Genomic DNA, 26,446 nt, shown 5'->3' with positions numbered 1-26,446 from the left:
GCAGGGTGACAATATACAACCTTGACATACTCCTTTTCCTGTTTGGAACCAGTTTGTTGTTCTATGTCCAGTTCTAACTGTTGCTTCCTGACCTGCATACAGGTTTCTCAAGAGACAGGTCAAGTGGTCTGGTATTCCCATCTCTTTCAGAATTTTCCACAGTTTATTCCTCCCTTGTCAGGAGAAGGATTCTCCCAAAGAGAGATTATAGCTACCCCAAGAACTCCCCAACTCATTCTTTGATATCCTGTAGGATCTGAATGTTTTTTTTGAGGACTGTGAAACTTTCTTTAACATAGTAGGAGCTATATACTCAGAAACACGTCTTATTCAAGATGGCTCAAGTCCCTCCTCATTCAGGGATCAGGAGATCTATCTCCTGTCTGTTTTGGACTACAACCTCTGCCAAGCTGTGTTGGTTCTTTACAGCTATCCTGAGAAATCTGATCCCCAGAAACTTAATTTTGGGGTTGTTGGTTAGAATGACACTCATTTGTAGTTCTGAATAGGTATCTCAGATCTCCCAGGAGCTCACAGTTGTATTAAGTGTCCTCTTCTGTTTTCTTCTATGGCTTGACTCCTGAGTAGTGAATCCAGGAATCATGTCCTGGTACCTTGACTGCTGTGGGGATAGAAAGTATTACAGGGTAGGGGCCCTTCCATGTGGGCTGGAGTTGAGCCTTTGGGGAACCCATATTTCCAGATTTTAATTACGACTTGAGTCCCTGGAGCATACAGTGGTACCTCTTTAGAATCTTTTAGGTGTTGGTTGACACCCCACAAGTGTATATCTTGTTGGAATTGCCCAATGGCCACGGTAAAAGACCAGAGGGTCTGAGCCTCTGGAGTTAGGAAGAGGTCATTGACATAAACAAAAGGTCTCTCATATAGCATCTCATAAGGACAAAGACCAACCTGTTCCTTAGGGGCAATATGGGTGCAGAGGAGAGCTATTGGTAAAGCCTCCTTCCATCCCAGGGAGGTTCCCTGGGTTCTTTTTTTATTGCTGCTTTTAAGAATTGGTTGGTTCTTTCTACTTTTCCTGAAGACTGAGGCTGCAGTGGTTAATAGTCAGCTGCCTGTTGCTCTGGCTAAGCCATGAGAAAATCACCATGGGAAAAGAATAAATGCCAAATATAGCAATATAGCACAACCCAAATAAAAGTACATCGGGCTGATTAGTTGGGGTCATCATACCCTGCTAGCTAAGGAAAAATATAGTGTGGATCTTGGAATGCTGGGTCAGTGCAAGTGCAGAACTTTGCTTGTGCACACCCTTAGATATTTTCCCAAGGCATATGTGGGTCTATGGCCTCCAGCTACGTGTTACTCCTTGTACAAGAAAATAACAAAGATAAAGTAATCAATAAAATGGGAGACGTGACGAGGGGCAGAGGAGGCTGACTTCATCAAAGCACAAGAGATACTTTCTGCTTGCCAAGACACTAAATAAGTGATGTGGCTCCGAGGAACAGGGCTCTTGATCCAAGAATCTTCAGTCCCCCAGTCCCATCTTTAAAATTTTAATTCTGTCTCTAGCTTCTTTTTCCCAAACTGTGCATCAACCACTTTCGACCCCTACCTGCTGCTCTGCCGCAGCATGAGGCCTCCAGGCACAATAGGGATAAGTAATGTCCAAAGCTTTAGAGACCCCTTGGGTGACCTTAGAAGTAAATGATGTCCCACTGTCACTTTGTAATGACCTGGGCAGACCAACTCTCAGAATGATTTCATGGAGTTTTTTTTTTTTTTTTTTTAATCACCTCCTCAGCCTTCTCAGTGTGGGTGGGAAAGACTTCAATCCATCCTGTGAATGTATCTATCATGACTAATAGGTATTTATACCCTTGAGAAACGGCATCTGGGTGAAGTCCATCTGTCAGTCCTCTCCTGGGTAGGCCCCACATCTTTGGATGGGCTGGGCCAGCTGGGTCTTCGAGCTCCTCAGGGATTGTTTAATTGGCAACTGGGACAAGAGGAGACCACTTGCTTTATAGTCATTTGGAGGCCTATTCCTCTGACGGAACTTTTTAGTAATCTTTGGAGGGCCTTCTCCCCTAAATGAGTGGTGGCATGTAAGGAGTTAACCAACTTCCATTGGAGGTTTCCAGGCAGAAAAAGGAGTCCCTCCTTTTGGAACCACCTCATATGATCTTCTTGAAAGCCCTCACTCTTAGCTTTAATAGTCTCACCTTCAGTATATGAAGGAGTTTCTGGCAAATCAGTCTGTGGAACTAGGGTGGCAATCCCTATTAGGTCATGGTTCTGTAATGCTGCTCTCTTAGCTGCCTGATCAGCTTCTTGGGTCACTCGTTCCACTTCCATGCCCCCTTTTTGGTGTCCTTTACAGTGGGAGACTGAAACCTCAGCTAGCAGATGGACTGTCTCCAAGAGTCTAAGAATTTGATCACCATGTTTGATTGGGGATCCTTGAGTGGTCAAATGGCCTCTTTCTTTCCAAATAGCAGCATGTGGATTTAGCACCAGAAAGGCATACTTGGAGTCAGTGTAAATGGCTACTCTTTTTCCTTTGCCCAGCTCTAAAGCTCGAGTCAGGGCTATAAGCTCAGTTAACTGGGCTGAAGTACCTGGTGGCAAAGATTTAGCCTCTATGGTCTCAAAATTGGAGACTGCTGTACATCCAGCTCTTCTTTTTCCATCCAAGACAAAGCTGCTTCCATCAGTGTACCAGATTTCCTCAGGATTGGTCAGAGGATCTTCTGAAAATCCCTCTCGGGGTTTTGTCCAGTGGTCCAAGGTTTCTAGGCAAGAGTGAAAGGGGAGAGAGCCCTCAGGGGTAGACAGGTGGGTAGCTGGATTAAGACCCTCACAAGGGGATTATAGTGAGGCCTGGATTTTCCATCATCATGACCTGATATCCCAGGATTCTTTGATCAGATAACCATAAATGGCTTCTCCCATTCAGGAGTTATTTCAGTTGGTGGCTGGCAAAATTAGTTTGCCACCAAAAGACAGTTTTAAAGTATCTTCTATCAGGACTGCAGTAGTTGCAAGATTTCAAAAACAGGGAAAGATCTCTTGCCAACAAGGAAGTAGGACACTCAGGAACCAACTGAGACTGGTGGGAAAACATTTGTTCATCCCAGAAACAAAGAAGTGCTTGGGTGAATCTTTTTATAATTGTTTTTACTGTAGCACCCCAAATGGTAAAGTTTTGGGAGGAGACGTCTCCAGAGTAGGTCAGGACAGAGTAGGTAGCCACTGTGTCCACCAAGAAATTCTTGGACCTACTTGCCACATCCGATTGCTCCCTTGGCTCCAGCCCCGTGATGGTTATCTGTGACAGGTGGGCTGGCTGGAATGGGCTGTTTCAGTCCTGTTGACCCATTGTGAGGGAAGGTTTGGCACTTGACCTTGAGGCTCTTGGGTCCCGAGGGCAGAGTGCTGCCCAGTGTTCCAACTGATGGCATTTGAGGAGACTTGTCATGGTTTGGACACTCTTTGGCCCAATGTTCCCCCTGTCTACAGACTAGGCATTTGCCTGGTGCCTTATCCTTCAAGGACTTGGGGTTTACCATAGGACTTCCCTGGAGGGAAGCCAGGATCTAGGCATGCCTTGTTTCTTTTCTTTTATCCCTTTCCTGGGCCTTGGCCTCCCTCTCCTGTTCTCTGTTATAAAAAGTATTGGTGGCTGTCTAGATTATCTCATCTAAAGAGGCAGTAGAGTCCTGCTGCTGTAGTTGTTAGCTTTATCCTGCTGTCTAATGCACATTGGGACAAGAATTTGTCCTTTAAAATCACCTGTCCCCCCCCCCAAAAAAAAAAGAAAAGAAAAAAATAAATAAATAAAATCACCTGTCCCTCATAAGAGTCTAAGCCCAGATTGGTAAACTTTTGGAGGGCCTCTTTTAGCCTTTCCAGAAAGGCAATGGGGTTCTCATTAGGCTTCTGAGTTATTGCTGAGACCCAGGCATAGCCCCACAAATGATAGGCTTCCTTCTATTTTTGTGGGCAGACTTCCTTAGGGGTGAGTCTTTCTGAAGCTTACCCTACCCAGTATTGTTGCAATCTGAGAGCCGGGAGTCCTCAAGTCAGGGTGAAGATCCCCAGGCAGGCTGAGGCATGACAGCCTCCTGGAGATCAAATCCCCGGGCAAGTCGAGGCATATCAGCCTCCCGAGAATTGGGTCCCTGGGCAGGTTGAAGCATGTTGACCTCCTGGGACCCCTGGGCTGACAGATCCCCGAGCAGATTAAGACATGACAACCTCCCAAGGACCAGATCCTAGGTAGGTTGAGGCAGGTCAACCTCCTGGGACCCTGGGCTGTGGATCCCTGAGCAGGCTGAGGCAGGACAATCTCCCAGGGACAAGATCCCTAGGCAGGTCAAGGCAGGTCGACCTCCTGGGACCCCTAGACTACCGTTGGGCATCCCCAAGGTCTCCAGCCTGACCAGTGCTGGGTAGGATTAAGGGGTTGTAATCTTAACTCATTGCCAGCTTGTCCTCTGTGGATGGGAATAGATACCATGATTCAAAGCAATCCAAGCCCGTTCCCTGAGACTGGTAACCTGGTGAAGCAGCCATAAGCCTTATCCTCTTATTGCTCTGAGGGAATGTAAGTTACTGGTTTCCTCCCATAGTCCTCCATAAGAGCTGGTTAGAGTATTTTCAATGGTAAACATTTCATTGTCCTAGGCCCATTTTAGGTAATAGCAGAAGTAATGACAAAGGAGTGGGTTATCTGGCCCTGTTAGGGGCATTAAAGTATTTTAATAATAAGTGGGGTGGAATGATGTTACTTACAAGGGGGCAGGATCCTGGTTGTAGGAGTTAGTAAGTGACTTAAGAACAAATTGATAAGAGGCAATAAACCAGATATTCCATAGAAGTGGAGATCTGATCCTGGAATATGTTTGTAACTTTAGGAGAAAGGTGGTAAGGGTTTGGGCCCAAACGGCCTGCAGGGCTAACTCTCAAAGCGGCAAACATTATCCCTGGAAGTCCAACTGCATTTGAAGGGATGCCAACAGATGGACTCCTAGCAGGCGTTGTGTCTCTCACCCACCCTAGTGGGTCCACTGAAAGATGCTGCTGTTGCACATGTTGTAGGAAACATGGAAGATGAAGGCCTGAATATCTAGAGGGATTGGATATTATACAGTATTTCCCTCCCAAGGGCCAGCTATTTTCTTGTTGTCCCTCCAGAAGACTGTAGAGGCAACATTGTGGGCCCAGACAGGGCTCAGGAAAAGAGCATGAAACAGGAGGGAAGGGGGCAGGGCACAACCTTTGAAAGCATGACATAGCCCAAGGGCATACCATAAACTGATTAAAATCAAATGGCTCCAAGATGACAAGTCAAATTCAACTAAACCCTGATGCTCAATCTACAAGCTAAGTGACACATCCAGAGGTGCCATTACAGTACCGAAGTGAAAGAAAGTGAAGTCGCTCAGTCGTGTCCGACTCTTTGCAACCCCATGGACTGTAGCCTACCAGGCTCCTCTGTCCATGGGATTTTCCAGGCAAGAATACTGGAGTGGGGTTGCTATTTCTTTCTCCAGGAGATCTTCCTGACCCAGGGATTGAACCCAGGTCTCCTGCATTGTAGGCAGACGCTTTACCATCTGAGCCACCAGGGAAGCCCATTACAGTTCCAAGGCACTGTCAAAAGACTGAGGAGAGGGTGGTTCCCCAATTGTTGAAACAATCCTCCCACTCATTAGCATATGGCACCCAGCTCATGAAAACTAACCACACCACACTCCATGGCCTGAGCACTTTCCCTTTAAAATGGCCCACCCCCTATGAAATGTGATTCTCTCTAAATCCAAACAAATCTACCTCTTACCTATCTCTGTGTCTCTCACTGAATTCTTTTGCAATGAGACATCAAGAGCTTGAACTTCACTAGGTCATAAGACCTGGCACTGTGGGTTTTGGCTGGGCTCAAGTCCTAGTCAAATACAACTGAGTGACTAAGCATAGCACAGAGTCTCTGCCATGTGGGTTTGAGTCCCAAACACAACACTCAGAAATGGAAAGATGATGACCTGTCCAATATTTTGTAAGTAGTGGCTTAGATGGAGACAGGAGCTGAAGGACAGGAGAAAAAAGAAGTGGGAAAAACATGCCAAGGAATCCCCTTCATAACCTACTGGAAAATCTGCTAAATACCTGACCTGTGCTCACCGTTTTCATTGGCCTGATCCTTGGCACAAAGAAGATTAAGAACAGAAGAACCCTCACCCACTTGGGCAGCAGCTACTAAGGCACAGCAGAGAGCAGAACCTTCAGGACACACTGGGGAGTAGCTCCTGCCAGAGTCCCTCAATTGCACCCTCTTCTGCTTGCCTGTTCTCAGGGGGTTCAAGGAAACAAGAAATGAGAGCTTGTAAAAGAATTAAGATTTTTATCCCTATGTCCTTCCAGCCATAGGGGCGAGGACCTCCTACCTTAACCGGAGGCCTTCTGGAATCTGAGACTTAGCCTCGTGGGCTTTCTGCCGAGTTTGTTTTTGCTGTCCTGGTTTCCAGCATGCCAGGCTTCTTGTCACTTCCACTGCGCTGGGTTTTCTTCATGTTCAGCTTCCACTGTGTGTCCATTCACCGAGTTGGGCCTCTGCTGTGTTTAGCCTCTACCTTGTGGGGACCAAGCCAAGGTTGTTTCAGCCAGGTTAAAACCGAGAAATGGCACCAGAGGTGTCAGGGAAGTGTGTAATTTCCTCGGTTCTGCCTCGCTGCAGCAAAAATTTGAAGTGCTAGACCAGTGTTACAGCTTGGTTACACCTCAGGTTAAATGTTGGACCAATGTTCCAGCTCAGTTCCAACTCAGTTTTATTTGGCAAGCAAAGGAAAATACATCCTCAAGGCATGAGGGTGGGCCAACTCAAAAGGAGCGAAGAGAAGAGACAGGCTCAATTTTGGCTCCTCTTTTTATATTTTTTTCTCCTCCCCCTGAGCTTGCCCTATGTATATTTGGCTAACCAGTAGGGCTGTTTGTTTCACCTGAGGTTCTCACTCCAGTTCTCGGACCTTCTTTTGTTCTATTTTCACAGGCTTTTTCCTTTCTTTGTCTTTTAGCCACCACTATCTTGCACTCTTTTTTCCTATTCTAACTGCTTAACAATTCTTTGTATTTGACTTTATTCTGTCTTCCTTTTGTGGCTTTAAGTATTTTATGATTACATTCTTTATTTCTTAGTGTATCAGTAATTAAAAAACAAAAACAAAAGACACTTTTTTTTTTAGTGGTTTCCCTTGAGTTTGCAATATACACTTACAACTAAAGCAACTCAAATTACAGTATACTAATTCACGAGTAGTGAGGATATCTTTCAGTGATAAATAATCCTAATTCCCTAATTCCTCCCCTAGATCATTTATTTCATATGTATAAAAATGTGATTAAATATTAGTCTTTTATTGAGACTCTGCCTCTGGACTCTGAGCCATAAGTATTTTTTTCCCCTCTCTCTTGTCAACTACAAATTTGCACTTGCAAACTACCTCTGCAAGGATTAAATAAATCATGCACTGATGCAGCTCCTGATTTTCAACACTTCCTGAAATGAGTTCAGAGTGGAGAGCAGAAATGAGGCACTCTGTGCTCAGAGGAGGTGGGAGAACTGACAGGACAGGTCTCCAGATAAGTTAGGTAGTTTCAGGAGCTGATTTTATGAGCCCGATTCTTATACCTTCCCATATCTAGAAGAATACTAAAATATTTCATGGTGACAATGGTTCCTTGTGACTAGCAAAAGCTTCACAAGACTACCAGAAACCTGGAAAAATATGTGCTTGATTGCATGTATTTTCTCTTCACCAAATTCTCATATATACTGACCTTCCCCCTGGCTTATTTGGAGCAGTCTCTCAGAGCTATTGGAGGTGCAGTCTCTTGGGCTGCAGTCCTCATTTTGCCCCAAATAAAACTTAACTTGCAACTCTCATGTTGTGCATCTTTTATTAAGTCAACACTCCTTAAGTGGGGCAGCATGGATACAGTGGGCTGGGGTTGGGTATATTCCATTCCCCAGATCAGTTAGATTTTGATACTACCTGAGAAGGTTAAGTTCTGGTAAATTAGTTTTTGAGGGCAGGTCTTGCTAAGGAGACCAGAGCATTCTACTGTATTTCAGTCTTAGATATTCTGCTAGAAGTACAAGGGGGATTTTCTCCAATGTTTATTTTGAGAGCCTATTCCTCCGGGGGATAACTAGCACTAGGGTGAGGAAAGCCAGAATGGGAATAGACAAACGCTACTGGCCAGCATGGGAGATTTGGAGTTAAAAATGCCAAGGGTACCCAGACACTGGGAACCTCCCACGACTTGGAGAGACCTACCTTCACGAGCTCCACGAGGTTCTCACAGTGAACTTTACAGAGCATCTGCTGAGCTCACAACAGGTAGCTGAGAAAAGGCACCATTTTGAAACCAAAACGCTCTGTTCTCCTCAGAAAGGCCTCTCCCAGGAAAAACTAACCAGAATAAAGTCTATACACTGTATTTAAAATCACATTTTCATTATGTTTTCCCCTTTATGTGGTCCTGTTATGATGAGCTATACTGCCAGATAAAGTATATAATATTCTCTAACGTTGTTTTCAGGGTATTTTCAAAACTGGTTCAGACAAGATATATGTGCCAACTTCTCAGGAGAGCAATTGGTACACTAACTCTGTTCATTTACTCTGAGTAACAGAAACATCTTCTGTAATTGAACTCAAGTACCTCTTTCATATATGATAATGAGTATTGACTTAGATATAGATTTTTTTCAGTGACAGGGTATTTTTCACTTGGAATTGTATAGGAATCTGATTGAAAGCAACTAGCTTCATTTCTATACATATATTTGTAAAAAGCTGATTCTAAATATTTCATATTTTAAAAAGAGGCAATGGGTTATTAAAGTTAAAAGTTTAAGGGGAAAGAAAAGAGTAAGTAGTCTAGTTTTCTGACTTCAAGACTTTTTCATGTAAGTAAAAAAGATAAACATGAGGGTTAACATTAAATATAGGAAAAGTGCTTGTCATTTAATTATAATTAAGATTTTAATATCTTAATATTTTTATAATTGACAGGAACGGAACTAAGTTTAAAAATAATTCTTTTACCTAGGTATACCATTTAGTTTTAAGGGCTTCCTGGTAGCTCAGAGGGTAAAGCGTCTGTCTGCAATGCTGAAGACCCGGGTTCGATCCCTGGGTTGGGAAGATCCCCTGGATAAGGAAATGGCAACCCACTCCAGTATTCTTGCCTGGAAAATCCCATGGACAGAGGAGCCTGGTAGGCTATAGTCCATGGGGTCACAAAGAGTCGGACATGACCGTTTAATTTTACATTTTCATATTTTTTAGAACTGTTCATCATAAGTAATAAAAAAAAATATGTTAATTTCAGGTTGCTGTTGTGCTTCCTTTGCTGAAATGACCTTACTGCCCAAAGAAATTTAATTTGAATTTGAACTATCCATCTGAATAAGTTAATCAGAGAATAGAACTGAGTTAATCAAATGAACTGTGGCATAGTACTATCTAAAGATGATGTGCTCAGATGCAGAACTGCTTTTGAAAAAAGAAGGTAATTAAAACAAAACACTTGTAAGTGACTGAAAGAATAAGGAAGAATAAAATAATCTGAGCAGAGGTTCACTCAACATGGAGAAGTGCTCTGTATTTCAAACATTTTCAGTCTTACACAGCAATGTAATATCAGGGAAGAAACTCTTACCCTCATTTTTGTGTTTTCTTTCCCCCTTGTAACATGGTTTGGTGAAAGAAGTGCTCAGCATTGCCTAAAGTGGGATACAGCCTCAAAGATTCTATTATTTCTTACTGTATTCATTGAACAATGGGTGCAGGCTTCCCTCGTTCCCTCGTAGCAGTGGGTAAAGAATCTGCCTGCAAAGCAGGAGACTTGGGTTCAATCCCTGGGTCAGGAAGATCCCTGGAGAAGGAAATGGCAACCCATTCCAGTATTCTTGCTTGGAGAATCCCATGGACAGAGGAGCCTGGCAGGCTACAGTCCATGGGGTCCCAAACAGTCGGACACGACTTAGCGACTAAACCACCACCAACAATCTTTACACAGATTTGTGAGAAAACCAGTATTTAGTTCTGCATAATCCATACTATTAAAACATTTTAAGTGCAAAAGAATATTTGTAATTAGCACATATGTTGTAAGCTGCTAGTTCCTGAAGTTAAAACACTTAAAAAAACTTGAGAAGTGGCTATATAGATATGTAAAATGAGAGACCTCATCTGTTGTTAAAATTTTATTTAAATTTAACGCTCAATGGTGTTTTCATTTCAATTTAATAGGTAAAAATGAGTAGTTTGCTTCCACTATATCCATGCAGAAAATTTAAAAGAAAAAGCTAAACTGTATGAATTATGAATGATTCCATTCTTTTAGTACAAAAAAAATTTTTTTCCTGGCTGACTCTGAACTTTCTCATGCTTTCAACTATTTCTTATATTAAAGTGATCTTGATTGTTATATTCTCTCCTGAATTCCAAAGCCAAAAATGGACTACACAATTGAAACTTAAATTCAACAGGCATAAAAAGTGAAAAATTAAGACCCCTAAAGAGCTTCATTATGATTCTAGCCCCTTTCACTGTTTTTTTTTTTTTGAGAATCAACCAAAACATAAATATCCAGTAACCTACAGTAAAAATCTGGAAGTTTGTCGGTTAAAGTCTCTGCAACAATTTTGTAGTCAGGCCCCTTTGCAAAAACTGGAGAAACCTTCACCCAAAAGTTGGTTTGAACGTCGAGGCAGATGATACACACACACCAAGAAAGTATGAAATGATTTATAACTTACATAATGGAGGTCTCTGGGATAAGCAGAGCAGTCACCAACAGGCCAGAGAACGCTGGAGAGAGTCATGAAAGTGGGCTGAGTTGAGGCTTTTATTGTGGGGGCAGGGCTGGGAGGCAGGAGATTTGAATTGCCTATTCCTGCTAAAGAGGGAACACCTGCGCTTCCTTTTCATAGGGCCCAGGTGAGAGGCACTGGAAAAGTCTGGTCTGAGGTTCAGGAGCTGTTTTTTTCCGTTGAAACTGTGGACAATCCCCTGTGTCCTTGTCTTTTGAAGTAAAATACTGACTCCAGAGTTAATGACTGGGAAATGTCAAGATGTAGAAACAAAGAATAGCTGTTGAGCTGAGAACTGGGAACAATTTAGACTACAATTCTACCACATGGCAGAATCACTGAACTCCCAGTTCCCTGAAAGATATAAATAAAGGCCTGACTCCTGAATTGTTTTTTTCCAGGCAGCAGACCCCAATCCAGATAAAAACTGGCAACAGCAAGAACGTAAACATAGACTGGTTGAAACCAGAAGGTTGATGATGCTTGAAAATTTCACCTTGATGCCAACCAATCCAAGAATTGTCCAGGAGCTGATCACACCCTGCTCTTCGAAGACTATAAAAATCCTCACTACCCATTCCAGGATGGGTCACACAGTCTTGAGGTCATTAACCCCCTGCAGACCCCTTTGCCTGGCAAAGCAATAACAGTTACTCTTTTCTACTTCACCCAAAATTCTGTCTCCATGTTTCCATTAGACACCAGTGAACAGAGGCTGAGTTTCAGCAACCGAGTCAAATATCAAAGTATTACAAATATCACTCATACAATCACCAACATGGTCTTCCAATGTGACCCCCCAAATTTTTCTTAGCTTTTCTCACTCCACTCCTGCTACCACTCTTTTAGGTTTAAGATGTTACATCTTTCTCTGAACCTCTCTGATAGGATGTTGACTTATCATATTGCTGTAATCCTGTACTCAAATTCTGTCCTTCATACCTATGATTTCTAGAACACAGCAAAAATTACACTTACCTTCCCACAGGATTCTCTGCTGCTTCAATAAAACTAAAGTATATTTTTATTATGACACATGCAATATATTGATCTGTTTTGTAGCTAACCATAAATCCATCTCACTCAATAAGCCCTTTAAATTGGAGTCATGTCTACTAATTATTGTATCATGTTAATCATCTGTGTCTGGCACATGGCAATGACAACTCCTGAAAATTTCAACTCTTGGCACCCAAGATTGTGAAGATCCCAACCATCACTGGAAGCTCCCTATCCACAGAATTAGTTTTCTGAGTTACAATCTAATATGTGATTTAGAATTAGATCAAATACTTAGGTTTATTTCAACTAATAAAATTAAAGATAAGATAAAATCTCAAGTATTTCAAAACATACCTTTTGTAGTCTTTATGTAATTTAGAGCATACATCTCTACCTATTGATAAGAAGGTGGTACAGTAAGTTATACCAGCTCAATTCTTCCTGAGTGTGTCTGATAGCCTTTTAGCACTGCACACTCTTAGGAAAGAACTTCAAGAGCAAAAAGGCACATTTTGTATTTGCATAAAAATAAAATAAAACTGTATTTGCATAGAAACTCATAATGGCCAAGATACCATACTCTAAAATTTCAGCAAATAACAGCATATGAATGAAAAATTTTAACTTTTCAACACAATAGTTTGAAATGGCAATTTGGGGCAGGGGAAACTATATATATTCTTTTTTCCAGCACATAATGCATTTGAATTTTTTCTTCAGCTGCATATACAGTACTGGATTTTAAAAAATAAGTAAACAAAATCTTGAATATAACTTCATTATTAATTATTTTCTATTATGTTAAAGGGGAGAGGCTGAAATATTACAGAGTATTTGGAATTTTTTTTTTTTTCAGTCATTGCACACTTGGGTGGTAACATTTTTAGTGTATTCTCAACATATTTAACAAAAGGATTCACATCACCAATATTTGGGAGATATTTCATACCTAGACAAAAAAAAATGCATCTTTGGCAAGATATAATTTTGCTCCCCCAAAATTTGACCCTTCAGTTCAGTTCAGTCGTTCAGTTATGTCCAACTCTTTGTGACCCCATGGACTGCAGCACGCCAGGCCTCCCTGTCCATCACCCACTCCCGAAGTTTGCTCAAACTTATGTCCATCGAGTCAATCTGATCCTTGATAGTCTCCAAAATTGACAAAGCTCTACAGAATAAAGATTAGGAATCAAATATCTCTGCCTATATTTGTGAATAATCAGTGTCTAGAATTAAACAGGTAAGATCACTCAGTGATTTGAATAAAAACAAATAACTATAGTTGTTATATGTTTAATGTCATTATTAATAATTTATGTTATTAATCTTTAAAAATCATTTGCTTGCAAGCAGTTTTACATGATGAGAGATAAAATGTAATTTAAACACAGCACAATGGTCCTCATATGTGTACCTAAGAGTGCTTCATAAATGTGGAAACTAAATTTAAATCTTCATGCTTATATGTTTAGAAAGGTGTTTTGTGTGCATATTTCTGCCTACTTAAGATAATTTTCAGAGTTCAAAAAAAAAAAACAGAAATAAACAGTATAATTGACTTACCCAAAATTCTGAATTTGCCATATGCACAAATTTTAATTCATAAAAACTATTTACATAATTATTATCAAGATGTACTGATCTTGATTTCACAATTAGGCTGATTAGACTAGTAACATGATTAATAGTAGTTTCTTCAAAGGCATGTCTTAAAAATGATATCCATTTTGTAATTGTGGATCCATACAGAAAAAGGTTTTAAGATCATGACACCCTATATACTTTGATACTGCCCTTATTTTTCACAATCCAGAGAGAGATATATGATCTTAGTTTGATCTGAGGCAGAGAAATTAAGTTACATTTGAACTATTGAGGTAACAAACACCTACCTTAGTATGATTGGTGATCAATGTTGCCTCCTCTGTTCCTTCAAAGATCATCAATATTGACAATGAACCTATCCAAAAATTTCCAGGTACTTCCCTGAAAGGGAGGAGATGACATCTATGAAGATGTTCTTTTCAAACCAAAAATCAAATTGCTGACAAAAAACACTCACTGAATTTTAAAGCCCAAAGTGTGAGATAATAGCAAACAAGATACCTTTTGAGATGGGAGACAAGAAGTTTCTAGGCTTTTTGGAAAATACTATTTACTCATTACTTCATGATTGGATAATGATTTATCTAACAAAAGCTTTTTCCAGTCAATTCAAGTAAAGTGTTATCACCACACATGGAAGATTTGGTCACAATGAGCAACAGAGGAAGAGAATGAACATCTGCTACAGCAAGATGTCTGTAAGTGGAAAAAGGGAAACCTTTCCACAGTGAGCTCTGGTAAGTCTTTGTCATTGATTTTGTGGACTCCAATAATGGTTATTAAAAACATCTTGGTCCCAAGGATTCAAATTCACATGTATTCAGACAATGTCATAAACACTGAAATATATATTTATGTAGTTTAGTTTTTCATTGATGGAAGCTCCCCCTTACCCATAGGCCAGAGACATTTTAATTGATAACAAAATTTAATTGATTTCAAAACCAAAGTTTTGGCTTGGAAAAAAGATGAATTCTGACTGTCCACAAATACTCAGAGAATGAGGTCTCTCATCAAGGAAACAATGGATGTCACTGCCAATAGTTTCTATAAGGTGACAAACATCACCACAGCCCACATGTAAAGCCACCTCAGACAATTTCATGTGTGAGTCGCCTAGGTGCATAAATTTCAACTGATAAATAATATAATAATGTTACCATTATGCAGGGTTGGGGGCACTGAGTGTATCAGTACATGCATGGGATCTTTTGAGGGAGGTCATCATTGCTTCATTACCTCCACCATAGTTTGGTCCCAGGTAATTAGCAGGGAGGGAACTCCCTCATCAACTCCACCCATCAACAGAAAACTGGATTAACCATTTACTGAGCATGGCCCCACTGATCAGAAGAAGACCAGGTTTCCCCCTCAGTCAATCTCTCCCACCAGGAAGCTTCCATTAGCCTCTTATCCTTCTCCATCAGAGGGCAGACAGACTGAAAACCACAGTCACAGAAAACTAACCAATCTAATCACATGGACCACAGCCTTGTCTAACTCAATGAAACTATGAGCCATGCCATATAGGGCCACCCAAGATGGACTGGTCATGGTGGAAAGGTCTGATAGAATGTGGTCCACTGGAGAAGGGAATGGCAAACCACTTCAGTATTCTTGCCTTGAGAACCCCATGAACAGTATGAGAAGGCAAAAAGATAGGACACTGAAAGATGAACTCCCCAGGTCGGTAGGTGCCCAATATGTTACTGGAGATCAGTGGAGAAATAACTCCAGAAAGAATAAAGAGACAGAGCCAAAGCAAAAGCAACACCCATTTGTGGATGTGACTGGTGACGGAAGCAAGTTCTGATGCTGTAAAATGCAATATTGCATAGGAACCTGGAATGTTAGGTCCATGAATCAAGGCAAACTGGAATTGGTCAAACAGGAGATGGTAAGAGTGAACATCAATATTTTAGGAATCAGTGAATTAAAATGGACTGGAATGGTTGAATTTAACTCAGATGACCATTATATCTAATACTGTGAGCAAGAATCCCTTAGAAAAAAACGGAGTAGCCATCATAATCAACAAAAGAGTTCAAAATGCAGTACTTGGATGCAACCTCAAAAACGACAGAATGATCTCTGTTTGTTTCCAAGGCAAACCATTCAATATCATAGTAATTCAAGTCTATGCCCTAACCAGTAATGCTAAAGAAGCTGAAGTTGAACAGTTCTAGGAAGACCTACAAGACCTTCTAGAACACCCAAAATATGTCCTTTTCATTATAGGGGACTGGAATACAAAAGTAGGAAGTCAAGAAACACATGGAATAACAGGCAAATTTGGCCTTGAAGTACAGAATGAAGCAGACAAAGGCTTATAGAGTTTTGCCATGAGAATGCATTGGTCATAGCAAACACCCTCTTCTAACAACACAAGACAAGACTCTAGACATGGAAGATCAACACCAAAATCAGATTGATTATATTCTTTGCAGCCAAGATGAAGAAACTCTATACAGTCAGCAAAAACAAGACCAAGAGCTGACTGTGGCTCAGATCATGATCTCCTTATTGACAAATTCAGACTTTAATTGAAGAAAGCAGGGGAAACCACTAGAGCATTCAAGGATGACCTAAATCAAATACCTAACGATTATACAGGGGAAGTAAGAAATAGATTTAAGGGACTAGATCTGATAGACAGAGTGCCTGATGAACTATGGACAGAGGTTCATGAGATTGTACAGGAGACAGGGAGGAACACCATCCCCAAGAAAAAAGAAATGCAAAAAAGCAAAATGGCTCTCTGAGGAGGCCTTACAAATAGCTGTGAAAAGAAGAGAAACCGAAAGCAAAGAAGAAAAGGAAAGATATTCCCATTTGAATGCAGAGTTCCAAAGAATAGTGAGGGGAGATAAGAAAGCCTTCCTCAGTGATCAGTGCAAAGAAATAGAGGAAACCAATAGAATGGGAAAGACTAGAGTTCTCTTCAAGAAAATTCAAGATATCAAGGGAACATTTCATGCAAAGATGGGTTCAATAAAGGACAGAAATGGTATGGACCTAACAGAAGCAGAAGATATTAAGAAGAGGTGGCAAGAATACACAAAAGAACTGTACAAAAATAATCTTCACGACCCAGATAATCACGACGGTGTGATCACTCACTTAGAGCCAGACATCTTGGAATATGAAGTCAAGTGTGCCTTAGGAAACATCACTATGAGTAAAGCTAGTGAAGGTGATGTAATTTCAGTTATTTCAGCTATTTCACACCCTGAAAGATGATGCTGTAAAAGTGCTGCACTCAATATGCCAGCAAATTTGGAAAACTCAGCAGTGGCCACAGGACTGGAAAAGATCAGTTTTCATTCCAATCCCCAAGAAAGGCAATGCGAAATAATACTCAAACTACTACACAATTGCACTCATCTCAAATGCTAGTAATGTTCAAAATTCTCCAAGCCAGGCTTCAGCAATATGTGAACTGTGAACTTCCAAATGTTCAAGCTGAATTTAGAAAAGGCTGAGGAACCATCAAATTGCCAACACCCGATGGATCATCGAGAAAGCAAGAGAGTTCCAAAAAAACATCTATTTCTGCTTTATTGACTATGCCAAAACCTTTGACTGTGTGGATCACAATAAACTGTAGAAAATTCTGAAAGAGATGGGAATACCAGACCACCTGACCTGCCTCTTGAGAAATCTATATGCAGGTCAGAAAGCAACAATTAGAACTGGACATGGAACAACAGACTGGTTCCAAATAGGAAAGGAGTACATCAAAGCTGCATATTGTCACCCTGCTTATTTAACTTCTATGCAGAGTACATCATGGGAAACCCTGGGCTGGGTGAAGCACAAGCTGGAATCAAGATTGCTGGGAGAAATATCAATAACCTCAGATAAGCAGATGACACCACCCTTATGGCAGACAGTGAAGAAGAACTAAAGAACCTCTTTGATGAAAGTGAAACAGGAGAGTGAAAAAGTTGGCTTAGAACTCAACATTCAGAAAACTAAGATCATGGCATCCGGTCCCAACACTTCATGGCAAATAGATGGAGAAACAGTGGAAACAATGGCAGACTTTATTTTGGGGGGCTCCAAAATCACTGCAGATGGTGACTGCAGCCATGAAATTAAAAGATGCTTACTCCTTGGAAGAAAAGTTATGCCAACCTAGACAGCATATTAAAAAGTAGAGACATTACTTTGCCAACCAAGGTTCATCTAGTCAAGGCTATGGTTTTTTCAGTAGTCATATATGGATTTGAGAGTTGGACTGTAAAGGAAGCTGAGCACCAAAGAATTGATGCTTTTGAACCATGGTGTTGGAGAAGACTCTTGAGAGTCCCTTGGACAGCAGGGAGATCCAATCAGTCCATCCTAAAGGAGATCAGTCCTGGGTGTTCATTGGAAGGACTGATGTTGAAGCTGAAATTCCAATACTTTGGCAACCTGATGCGAAGTGCTGACTCATTTGAAAAGACCCAGATGCTGGGAGAAAGATTGCATGTAGGAGGAGATGGGGCTGACAGAGCATGAGATGGTTGGTTGGCATCACCAACTCAATGGACATGAGTTTGGGTAAACTCCAGGAATTGGTGATGGACAGGGAGTTCTGGCATACTGCAGTCCATGGGGTCACAAAGACTTGGACATGACTGAGTGACTGAACTGAACCTCCTGAATGTTACCATACCAAGAGTGGCCAGGACTCAGGTCAAGCGTATTATGAACAGTTGTTGTTTAGTCACTAAGTCATGTCAGACTCTTTGCAACCCCATGGATTGTAGACCTCCAGGCTCCTGTCTATGGGATTTCCCAGGCAAGAATACTGTAATGGGTTGTCATTTTCTTCTCCAGGGGATCTTCCTGACCCAGGCATCAAAGGCACATCTCCTGCATGACAGGAGAGTTCTTTACCACTGAGCCACCAGGGAAGTTATTCTCACAGTAGAATGTGCTTATAAAGGATTCAGTCTGAAATACTTAGTCCTTAACCTGCAGAAGTGGCAGACTATCAGAAAGGTAAAATGCTTTTGGTGAGTAGGAAAATGCTTTCCTTCTTTATGTGGACATAGACATTGAAGGAGGTGGAAGGAGAACATGTTTATGGTGGGAAGATTGTTGGAACACAAACACTGAACAGAATGGAGACTGGCTCCTTGTCGAGTGTCTGTCTCCACTACTTAGAAGACTTTGGATTGATCTACAAGGAGTTTCCTTCATCTCGGCGAGCAGAGTGCCAAATTCTGTAACTAATACAGAGATGTATCTGTACAATATATCACCATTTTATTATCCAGGTAGGCATCATGCAATGCTTAGCTAAGCTATTTGTACCTGATTATGCACACCAGAACAGTCCAGAAAGCTTAGAAATATTTCATTAAGTGCCCCCACTTAAAACAATAATCTTTTTTTTTTCTAAAACAGTTAATACACAATATCTTTTTTAATTTAGTGCATTTATATTTTTAATTCATTAGAGCCATAAACTTGTGGTCAGTTTGTAAACAGTCTTCTAGAATCTAATTTATTGTTTTAGAAATGTGAATACATAGCTTTATGTTCTTTTGCATGAAAATATTTTTTGTGACTGTGAAAAATTACACATTTCCTGAGACAAAATAAACTATAGATACAGAACACAATGTTGGTATGTATCACTAATTGAATATATAGTGGTAGAATCATTGTCTATAATATTGTCTGAAATCCCTTTTAAATTTTAGTGACTTTTGGTTGGATCCATGAGACAAGTGCTCAGGGCTGGTGCACTGGGAAGACCCAGAGGGATGGGATGGGGAGGGAGGTGGGAGGGGGGATCAGGATGGGGAACACATGTAAGTCCATGGCTGATTCATGTCAGTGTATGGCAAAAACCGCTACAATATTGTAAAGTAATTAGCCTCCAACTAATAAAAATAAATGAAAAAAAAAAAAAAAGAAAAAACTAAGGGAAGTTTATAACAAGTAAGTAATTTGATGCTTATTAAAGGAAAAGATATTAGAAGCTTGCATGTATTTAATAGTGAATCTCTATGTCATCAAGTGTTTATAGACCACCTACTGTGTTACCATGAGAGTAGATCTCCTATCTTCATTACATGAAGCAAAATGACCTGACAGCCCCAGCGGCTGCGCCCTGCGAGGTACCGCCTTTTTTGCTGGGGGCCGGGCTCCCCACAGCCTGCTCCCAGCTAGTGACCACACAAGGCAGACACTGAGGTGGGGCATTCTTGGGAGACTCATGGGTCTTCTGACGATGATTTTGGTTTAAGGGCAACTGAGGATTCCTTGCAGCTTTGTTGACTTTTCTTAGTACTACCACAAAGTTTCTTCCAACAAACTGATTTTTCCCTGTCTCCTTTACCCTGGGTCAGACCTGCATAGTGGTTGGATGGGTCTCTTCATTCTTCTCATCTCCCCTGCCCAATTTTCACTCACTGGTTTTTCCCCTGTTTCCTGAACAATTTAATCCCACTTTGATTTCTGCTTATCTAAGGACCCAAATGAACATACTTACTATATGCTAGGCACTTTGAAAAGTACTGTAAAGTATAATGACTTTAAATCAGGATCGTCGACCCATCTCTGCCTCCTCATACCTTTATTCAGTACTTTCATTTGTAAATGGGTGGGATGCAATGAAATCATTTCCAGGAAACCTCTGGCCCCCAAATTCTGCTGGGTTTCACCTAGAGAATTGTCAGTGAAGATTACTGTGGTAAATTAAACATGCTCACAAATTTATGTGCCATTTCCCTAGTCAAGGAGTAATGTAATTAAAGCTGGCCCGATACCTGCTTAAACCATAGGAGGTGTTCCATGTTCCATGTTCCATGTAAGCATTTAGCTGTCCCACCGGAGAGAACACCAGAGACCTCCTGTGGGGAGGAGAGGCTCTGAAGATGACAGGAAGGAGCGGCTCAGCAGACCCCTTGGCCCAGTCGCAGGCCCATCTGACTGCAGCTACGTGAGACCCAGTGAGACCAGCAAGAGAAGTACTCAGTGGACCTCAGTTAATCATCAGAAACCATAAAAGATATTGAGATGGTCTTGCCCAAGTCTCTAAGGTTTTGAATTGTTTGTTATAATAGCAACAGGTAACTGAAACAAATAAAATGTCTCAATATCTCAATGAACATAATTATATTATTTACCTTTAAATGATATATTTCAGTTGACTTACTGAGTATTTAATGTATATATTTAAAGCATTTAACACAAGTTTACAAGGACGTAGACACATATATGCATGTGTGTATACATATGTACATAATGTATGTACAAGTATTTGTGTATGAATATGCATATGTGTATGTGTGCATGCATGTGTGCATGCAGCCATTTAATTCTATAAAGCATTTTCAGCCACAAAGCAAAGGCAATGATGGAAGAGAGAAACAACTGTCATGGGGTTGGGGTAAGAGAAGAAAGAGATCACTGTAACCGGGGCAGTTAGTATGATGTTCCAGGAAAAGAGAGGACTTAGAATCTGGAAGGAGGATAGAATTTAGATACCGAAACAGAAAATGTGGGGAACGGATAGAAAGTATGTGCAGGACACTGCTAGGTCACAGCTCTATATACACCTGGCTATATGTAATTTAAGCAAATATAAATAACCCAAGGTAAGTGAAGATCTGATTGAAACGGAAGTTCTTCATATGAATAATAGTTAACAGTATTGCACATTTAATATTATGTAACTTGTTACAGAAAAATCATAGGTTATAACTGCAGGGTATATCACACATCTGTCTATGCCTCTATTACAACTGTAGCTTTTTAAATGTCTATGTGAAGTGTCTTTTCACTGAATATAAAATGTATTGCAACACTTCACATTTTAGATACCAACATTTCAGTTCATATCTTAGTGTCAGAAGTGAAAGGCAAGTCACTGGTAGATCATCTGTGATTATGAAGAAATGTATTTTCTCTCAACATATGTGAATGATAGTAGGAAAGCAATGAGGGTATTTTTCCTTTTAGAATATGCACAAACACTGAATCATGTATATGCTTTTTAGTTAGTATTCCACATCTACTTCTGTTGGCAAAGATAACGCAATGGTAAACTGAAGGTCAAGAGAAGTGATTATCAATATAATGTTGATGTCAATTATTTCAAGAGGAGGAAAGAAATAATTCCCATCACTTTCCAAATCCACATTCAGTGACTACAGGTTGGTAGACTGGAATACCAAGGTGGGAATATTTACACCATAGAGATTGGTGAATGTTTCAAGCTGGGTTTTTATTTTTGTTTTTGTTTGTTTGCTTGTTTGTTTTCTTAATAGTAGGTAAACACTTACCAGTAAAACTGAAAGGAAGGTTTGGTCCAATGAATTTAAATAAACACATTAAAGATTCACCTAAAATCAGACTTTATACAATTACTTTATTCAACTGCACCCTGCTGTGGCCCAATTTAGTCTTGTGGTGTAGACCGACTGAAAACTGTGTGCCTATTGAGACCTGGTCCTGCAATAGCTACTTCTCATTTCTGCTCCGTCTCTTTAGCTCTGAAAACTTCACCGCAGACTTACCAGTTGCTGTCTCTTCTTCTGAAGGTGAAAGCACCATAGCAGGTAGGTCTTGGCCAACCACGAGCCCTTCATTGATGCAACTTCATTAAGAGAACAGGTATGTGTGAAAAACTACACTCCTCCATGCAATTCCCCTGTGAAACCTCTGACCTTCCAAACTTGTAAGACCCAGTAACTCACAGTCCTTTCATATGTCCTTTGTATTTTCCCACAATTATCATATTGCACTTGCTTACTTGAATTCCTTATCCTGTCTCATAGCGTATTTGGCTCCCTCCTCAACTCATATCTCAGAATGATTATGAGTGTGTGATGTACCCTCTCTAAGTTCCTGGCAAGGAGGTGCTTTATCAGTTCCTCTACTGAGTTCATCTCTTCTGCCTCAGGATGTTATCACAGCCAGCTCCTTTGTCTAGACATGTTTTATACTACTATTTTGGCTTTATCTTCTCAATCCTCTGACTTTAAGTTTAAAATGTTTCTGCCCCAGAAAATCTTCCCTGATTGCCCAGATCCGTCAGTTCTCCCTGCTACTGTGCATACCCTCCAATCAAGCATTACTTTTCCTCTGTAGCATGTATTTCAGCCATAGCTAATTAATTACTTGTGTAATTATCTGTGTACTGTGGAAAGATTCTATAAGAAGTCATAACCACCTCTCTAGGCTCTTAAATAATAAATGACATAAAAAATATGTCAGGGCATGACATAACTGAGTTTTATACGACGGCAGCCCAGTGAACTTCTGATATGTAAGTGAACAGAGTCATCACTAAAATCCACAAATAGGAGTTCAGCCACTAGGGCATTTTTTAAGTCAAACTGCTTTCAACCAATGGATACTTCTCCATCAATCACATTCATTTAAAACTTCTCCATCAATCACATTCATTTAAAACTTCAGTGGTAATATCAACACTGTGGATGGTACTGACTACCAGAACCACCATATATCAGACTTATCCATATGTACAATGCACCCTTCACGCAATCTCACTTGAGTATCTAAATTCCCCATTCTGGAGTTTCTAGAAATATATACATACATATATATTAACTGACTTATTATATAATGCATATATTTTTTCTCCATCCTCAAGACTTGAATGAGAAAATTACAGTTTTTTTTTTTTTTTAAAGCTGTTTAAAAAAACCTAGTTATTAGTTACTTTCTGGAAGCACAAGCCAAATCACATACACAGAAATAAAACCCAAGTCATATAGCACAAAGTATACTCTGCAAAGTTTTGCAAAGTATTGATTGCCAGTTTTGCAAAATCAGCAAGGCGACCACATATTTCTCAGTGTAATCTATTTTGGTTCCTCCAATGCCTGAAAGTATGATTGGCTGAAAAAAAAATCATAAGTGAAACAAAATCAGCAAGTTGATTGAATAAACAATGTGAAAGAAAAAAAAGAATACCATCTGGAATATGTTTATTAGGAACTAAAGAACATCAGGTGCTTTCCAATAATTAAAATCTATTAATTAGTTCTTGACAAATATCTATCTTTCACAAAATTAACTATAAATTAAAAAAGTTTTTTTTTACATAAAATTGCTGAAAATAATTAATATTAGAATCCAGTAGAGAATATGATTTTCTTGGCGAAAAAATATGTGAAATGTGTGAAATTGCAAGTTAATTAACTCTGCTATGGTAGACAAGTAGGAAGCAAGTTTGTCTGCAGTACAACGAAGAAAACTACCACTTCTAGAACCTTTTCAGACAGAAGGTAGGAAAAATGCACTCTGAGACATTGTCTAGGCTAGATACATTAAATAGAATATGATTTTCCATTTCAATTAACCCTGCATGCATGCTCAGTTGCTCAGTTGCTCAGGGTCACTGTTTGTGACCCTATTTACTGTAGCCCGCCAGGCTCCTCTGTCCATGGGATTCTCCTGGCAAAGAATACTGGAGTGGGTTGCCATTTCTTTTCCAGGGGATCGTCTGGACCCAGGGAGCAAACCCACATTTCCTGCATTGGCAGGTGGGTTCCTTAGCACTGCAACACCCGGGAAGCCCCCAGTGCACCCTACTTTGTATTTAATAGCATTTATGTTTCTATTTATATGTATTTATTTTGTATTGATTTGTATTTAGAAACTGGGAGGAAATGGGGACTTCCCTTGTGGTCCAGTGATTAAGAATCCATCTGCCAGTGCAGGGGACATGGGTTCAATCCCTGGTCCCTGAAGATCCCACACGCAGCAGAGGGACTAAGGCCCTGGGCCACAGCCTGTTCATGGCAACTAGAGAAAGTCCGCCACAGCAACGGAGACTCAATGCAGCCATAAATAAATAAATTCATTTTTAAAATACTAGCAAGAAATGAAAACTTTTCGTATTATCTACTCAACCACTCGAGGAAAAATTAACTACCAATTGATTGCAATTTTACACAGTTTTAAGGAAAAGATCCTCTTATAAAAGAACAGGCTTTAAAAATCAAAGAAGCAATTTTTTTTTTCCTCAAAAAACCTACTTAAAAGCTCCTATTGCATCTAATAGAATAAAATTAGATGCCGTCTCAGTCCTGAATGATTTTGACTAACTTTAAGAGAAAATAGAGTTGATTTTTTTTCTCTTTTAAAAGTTCCTGCATTTAAGATTGAGTCATTATTAGTGTATGACGCATTAAACAATAACACTTAATCGGAATAAAGATGAAAGAGCTTGAGAAAAGCTTTAAGGCACAGGATATGCGTTGCAGTATCCACTCTCATTAGCTTAGGATAAAGGCTTCACTGTGGTGACCTGCACCAGCCCTGACAGGCACATTCCTGTTATTTGAAACCTCATCATTTTAGCCATCAAAAGGCTGTCAACCTGCTAAAGTTCCGGAAAGTGTCACATGCGAAATCCATTTCCAAAGGACCCACTGGGTACAACCATAGAAAGACAGAAGTGGAAAATAGCAGCACTTCCCAAAGCAGTAGCCCAGTTGTGATGTGCCTTTGAGAGAAGTTTAAATGTCAACCATCTGACTAGCAAAATATCAACAGGTTAATAAACAGGCACATGTAAATAACCGCAGGAAGCAAACACTTTCAGGATTATATTTAGAACTCTGCAGTCACCAAAAGACTCTTGTTTTTTGCTTAAATCAACTTGTTTAAAACCGGAGACGAAAAGCTGGTTAAATAAAATGAGTACGTTTCAGAATTACTTTTCAAACCGCAAGAAACGTGTCCTGACCGTGCGCGCCGCCCCTGGAGTCCGCGTTCCAAGTCTCGGGCGGCGGGTGTCTGGGCGAGGACCGCCCGGCCCCCGGTGATTCCCTCGGGCTGCGGGCATCCGCGGGGTCCTCCATCCCGGGTCCTCGGCCCCCGCGGCTCCTGGCGGCCGCCCCGCCGTGCGGGCGGCGCTCGGGGCGACGCGGTGTCGGGATCCGGGCGGGGGCGACGTGCGGGCGGCCCCTCACCTCGCGCGCCCGGGTCCCCGCGGCCGCGGTAGGCGGGCGCCTCGGGGATCCCGGCCCGGGGGCACCCGCCCGCCCCGGGAAGGGGAGGAGGCGGGAGCCGCGGGGCTGGGGGCGCCTCCATCTGCTGAGAGTCCGTGAAGCAGTGTCAAGAGGGCAGCTGTTCAAAGTGCCCGAAAGTTAGGGCGCAAAAGCAGGGTCCTATACCCCCCACCCCTAGCATGGTGGGAGGGAAGAGACACATTACTCACTATGTAAACAGGATGACTGCCACTTGACCTGACAATGAATTAGCACAGATCGCCTTTCTCCTTGACTTTTGGGGGTTCCTCAGCATAAGTCCTCAGGGTCACAAGTTCCCCACTCTCTAAGCCCCAGACCGACCGACAGCTCCCCAGAGAAGAGGCTGAGCTGTTGCTTCTAAGGTCTCAGAATCCAGCAATGTGCCTGAGCATAGAAGGCACATGACGGCAGAGTCTTGGATGAGCAGAAGGAACTGATGCAAGGAAGAAAGCTGACTGTTTTTCCTCTGTTAGACAACTTTCTAAATGACCATTTCTCCCAGGCTCTAGTAAGCAAGGGCACACCAGAAACTGAAATAATATTTTTGTTGTTTTATTCTCCAACATCGGTGTCTGATTAAGGGGCTTAGCGATCCCCGCCCCATCCCTCACCTCATTTTGGTTCTCACAGCACAAGACATAGAAGGGCTGATCATCCTTCCCTCCTTCTCAGCAGGTGGTCCAAAGTGCCTGCCCTGACAGCAGGGACTGGCATAGACTTGTCACTGATGTCATTACAGCCACCTAATGACAGGTGTTGTCTCAAAGATGGGGCTGTGGCATAAGGTTAAACCCTCTAGAGGCAGACAAGCAGCCATGCTTATTAACAGATAACATTCGTGTGGAATGGACAGGAGTTTTAATTCACACTCTACATTGATGTTAATTCTCATCTTTTTCAAACTATCTTGTCACATGTCACAGTAGAATCTGAAAAAGTCCAAAGCAGCTGGATATCCCGCAGAATGTCATAGTGTTCC

At 41.1% G+C, this 26,446-nt stretch overlaps 1 protein-coding gene across 7 annotated transcripts in view; it reads right to left on the bottom strand.

Annotated features, from left to right (window-relative positions):
• Positions 1-25,812, bottom strand: part of LOC122673531 (collagen alpha-1(III) chain-like) — a 237,549-nt gene extending 211,737 nt beyond the window's left edge. For 3 of the 7 annotated variants that reach the window (XM_043871416.1, XM_043871418.1, XM_043871417.1), the window contains exons 1-2: positions 25,182-25,784; positions 13,747-13,840 (exon numbers count right to left, since the gene is read on the bottom strand). In XM_043871416.1, coding sequence (XP_043727351.1) covers positions 13,747-13,840; positions 25,182-25,528 — 441 coding nt within the window. In that variant the 5' untranslated portion in view covers positions 25,529-25,784. Of the gene's footprint in view, positions 1-13,746; positions 13,841-25,181 lie in introns of all 7 variants that reach the window. The other 4 variants (XM_043871412.1, XM_043871415.1, XM_043871414.1 and 1 more) reach the window with 3 other exon arrangements.
• Between the last annotated feature and the right edge of the window lie 634 nt (positions 25,813-26,446).

Source organism: Cervus elaphus, chromosome 17, assembly GCF_910594005.1.
Source record: "Cervus elaphus chromosome 17, mCerEla1.1, whole genome shotgun sequence".
NCBI classification, from domain to species: Eukaryota; Metazoa; Chordata; class Mammalia; order Artiodactyla; family Cervidae; genus Cervus; species Cervus elaphus.
Note: the sequence above shows the minus strand (reverse complement) of the source record. Positions and strands in the feature narration are given on the sequence as shown.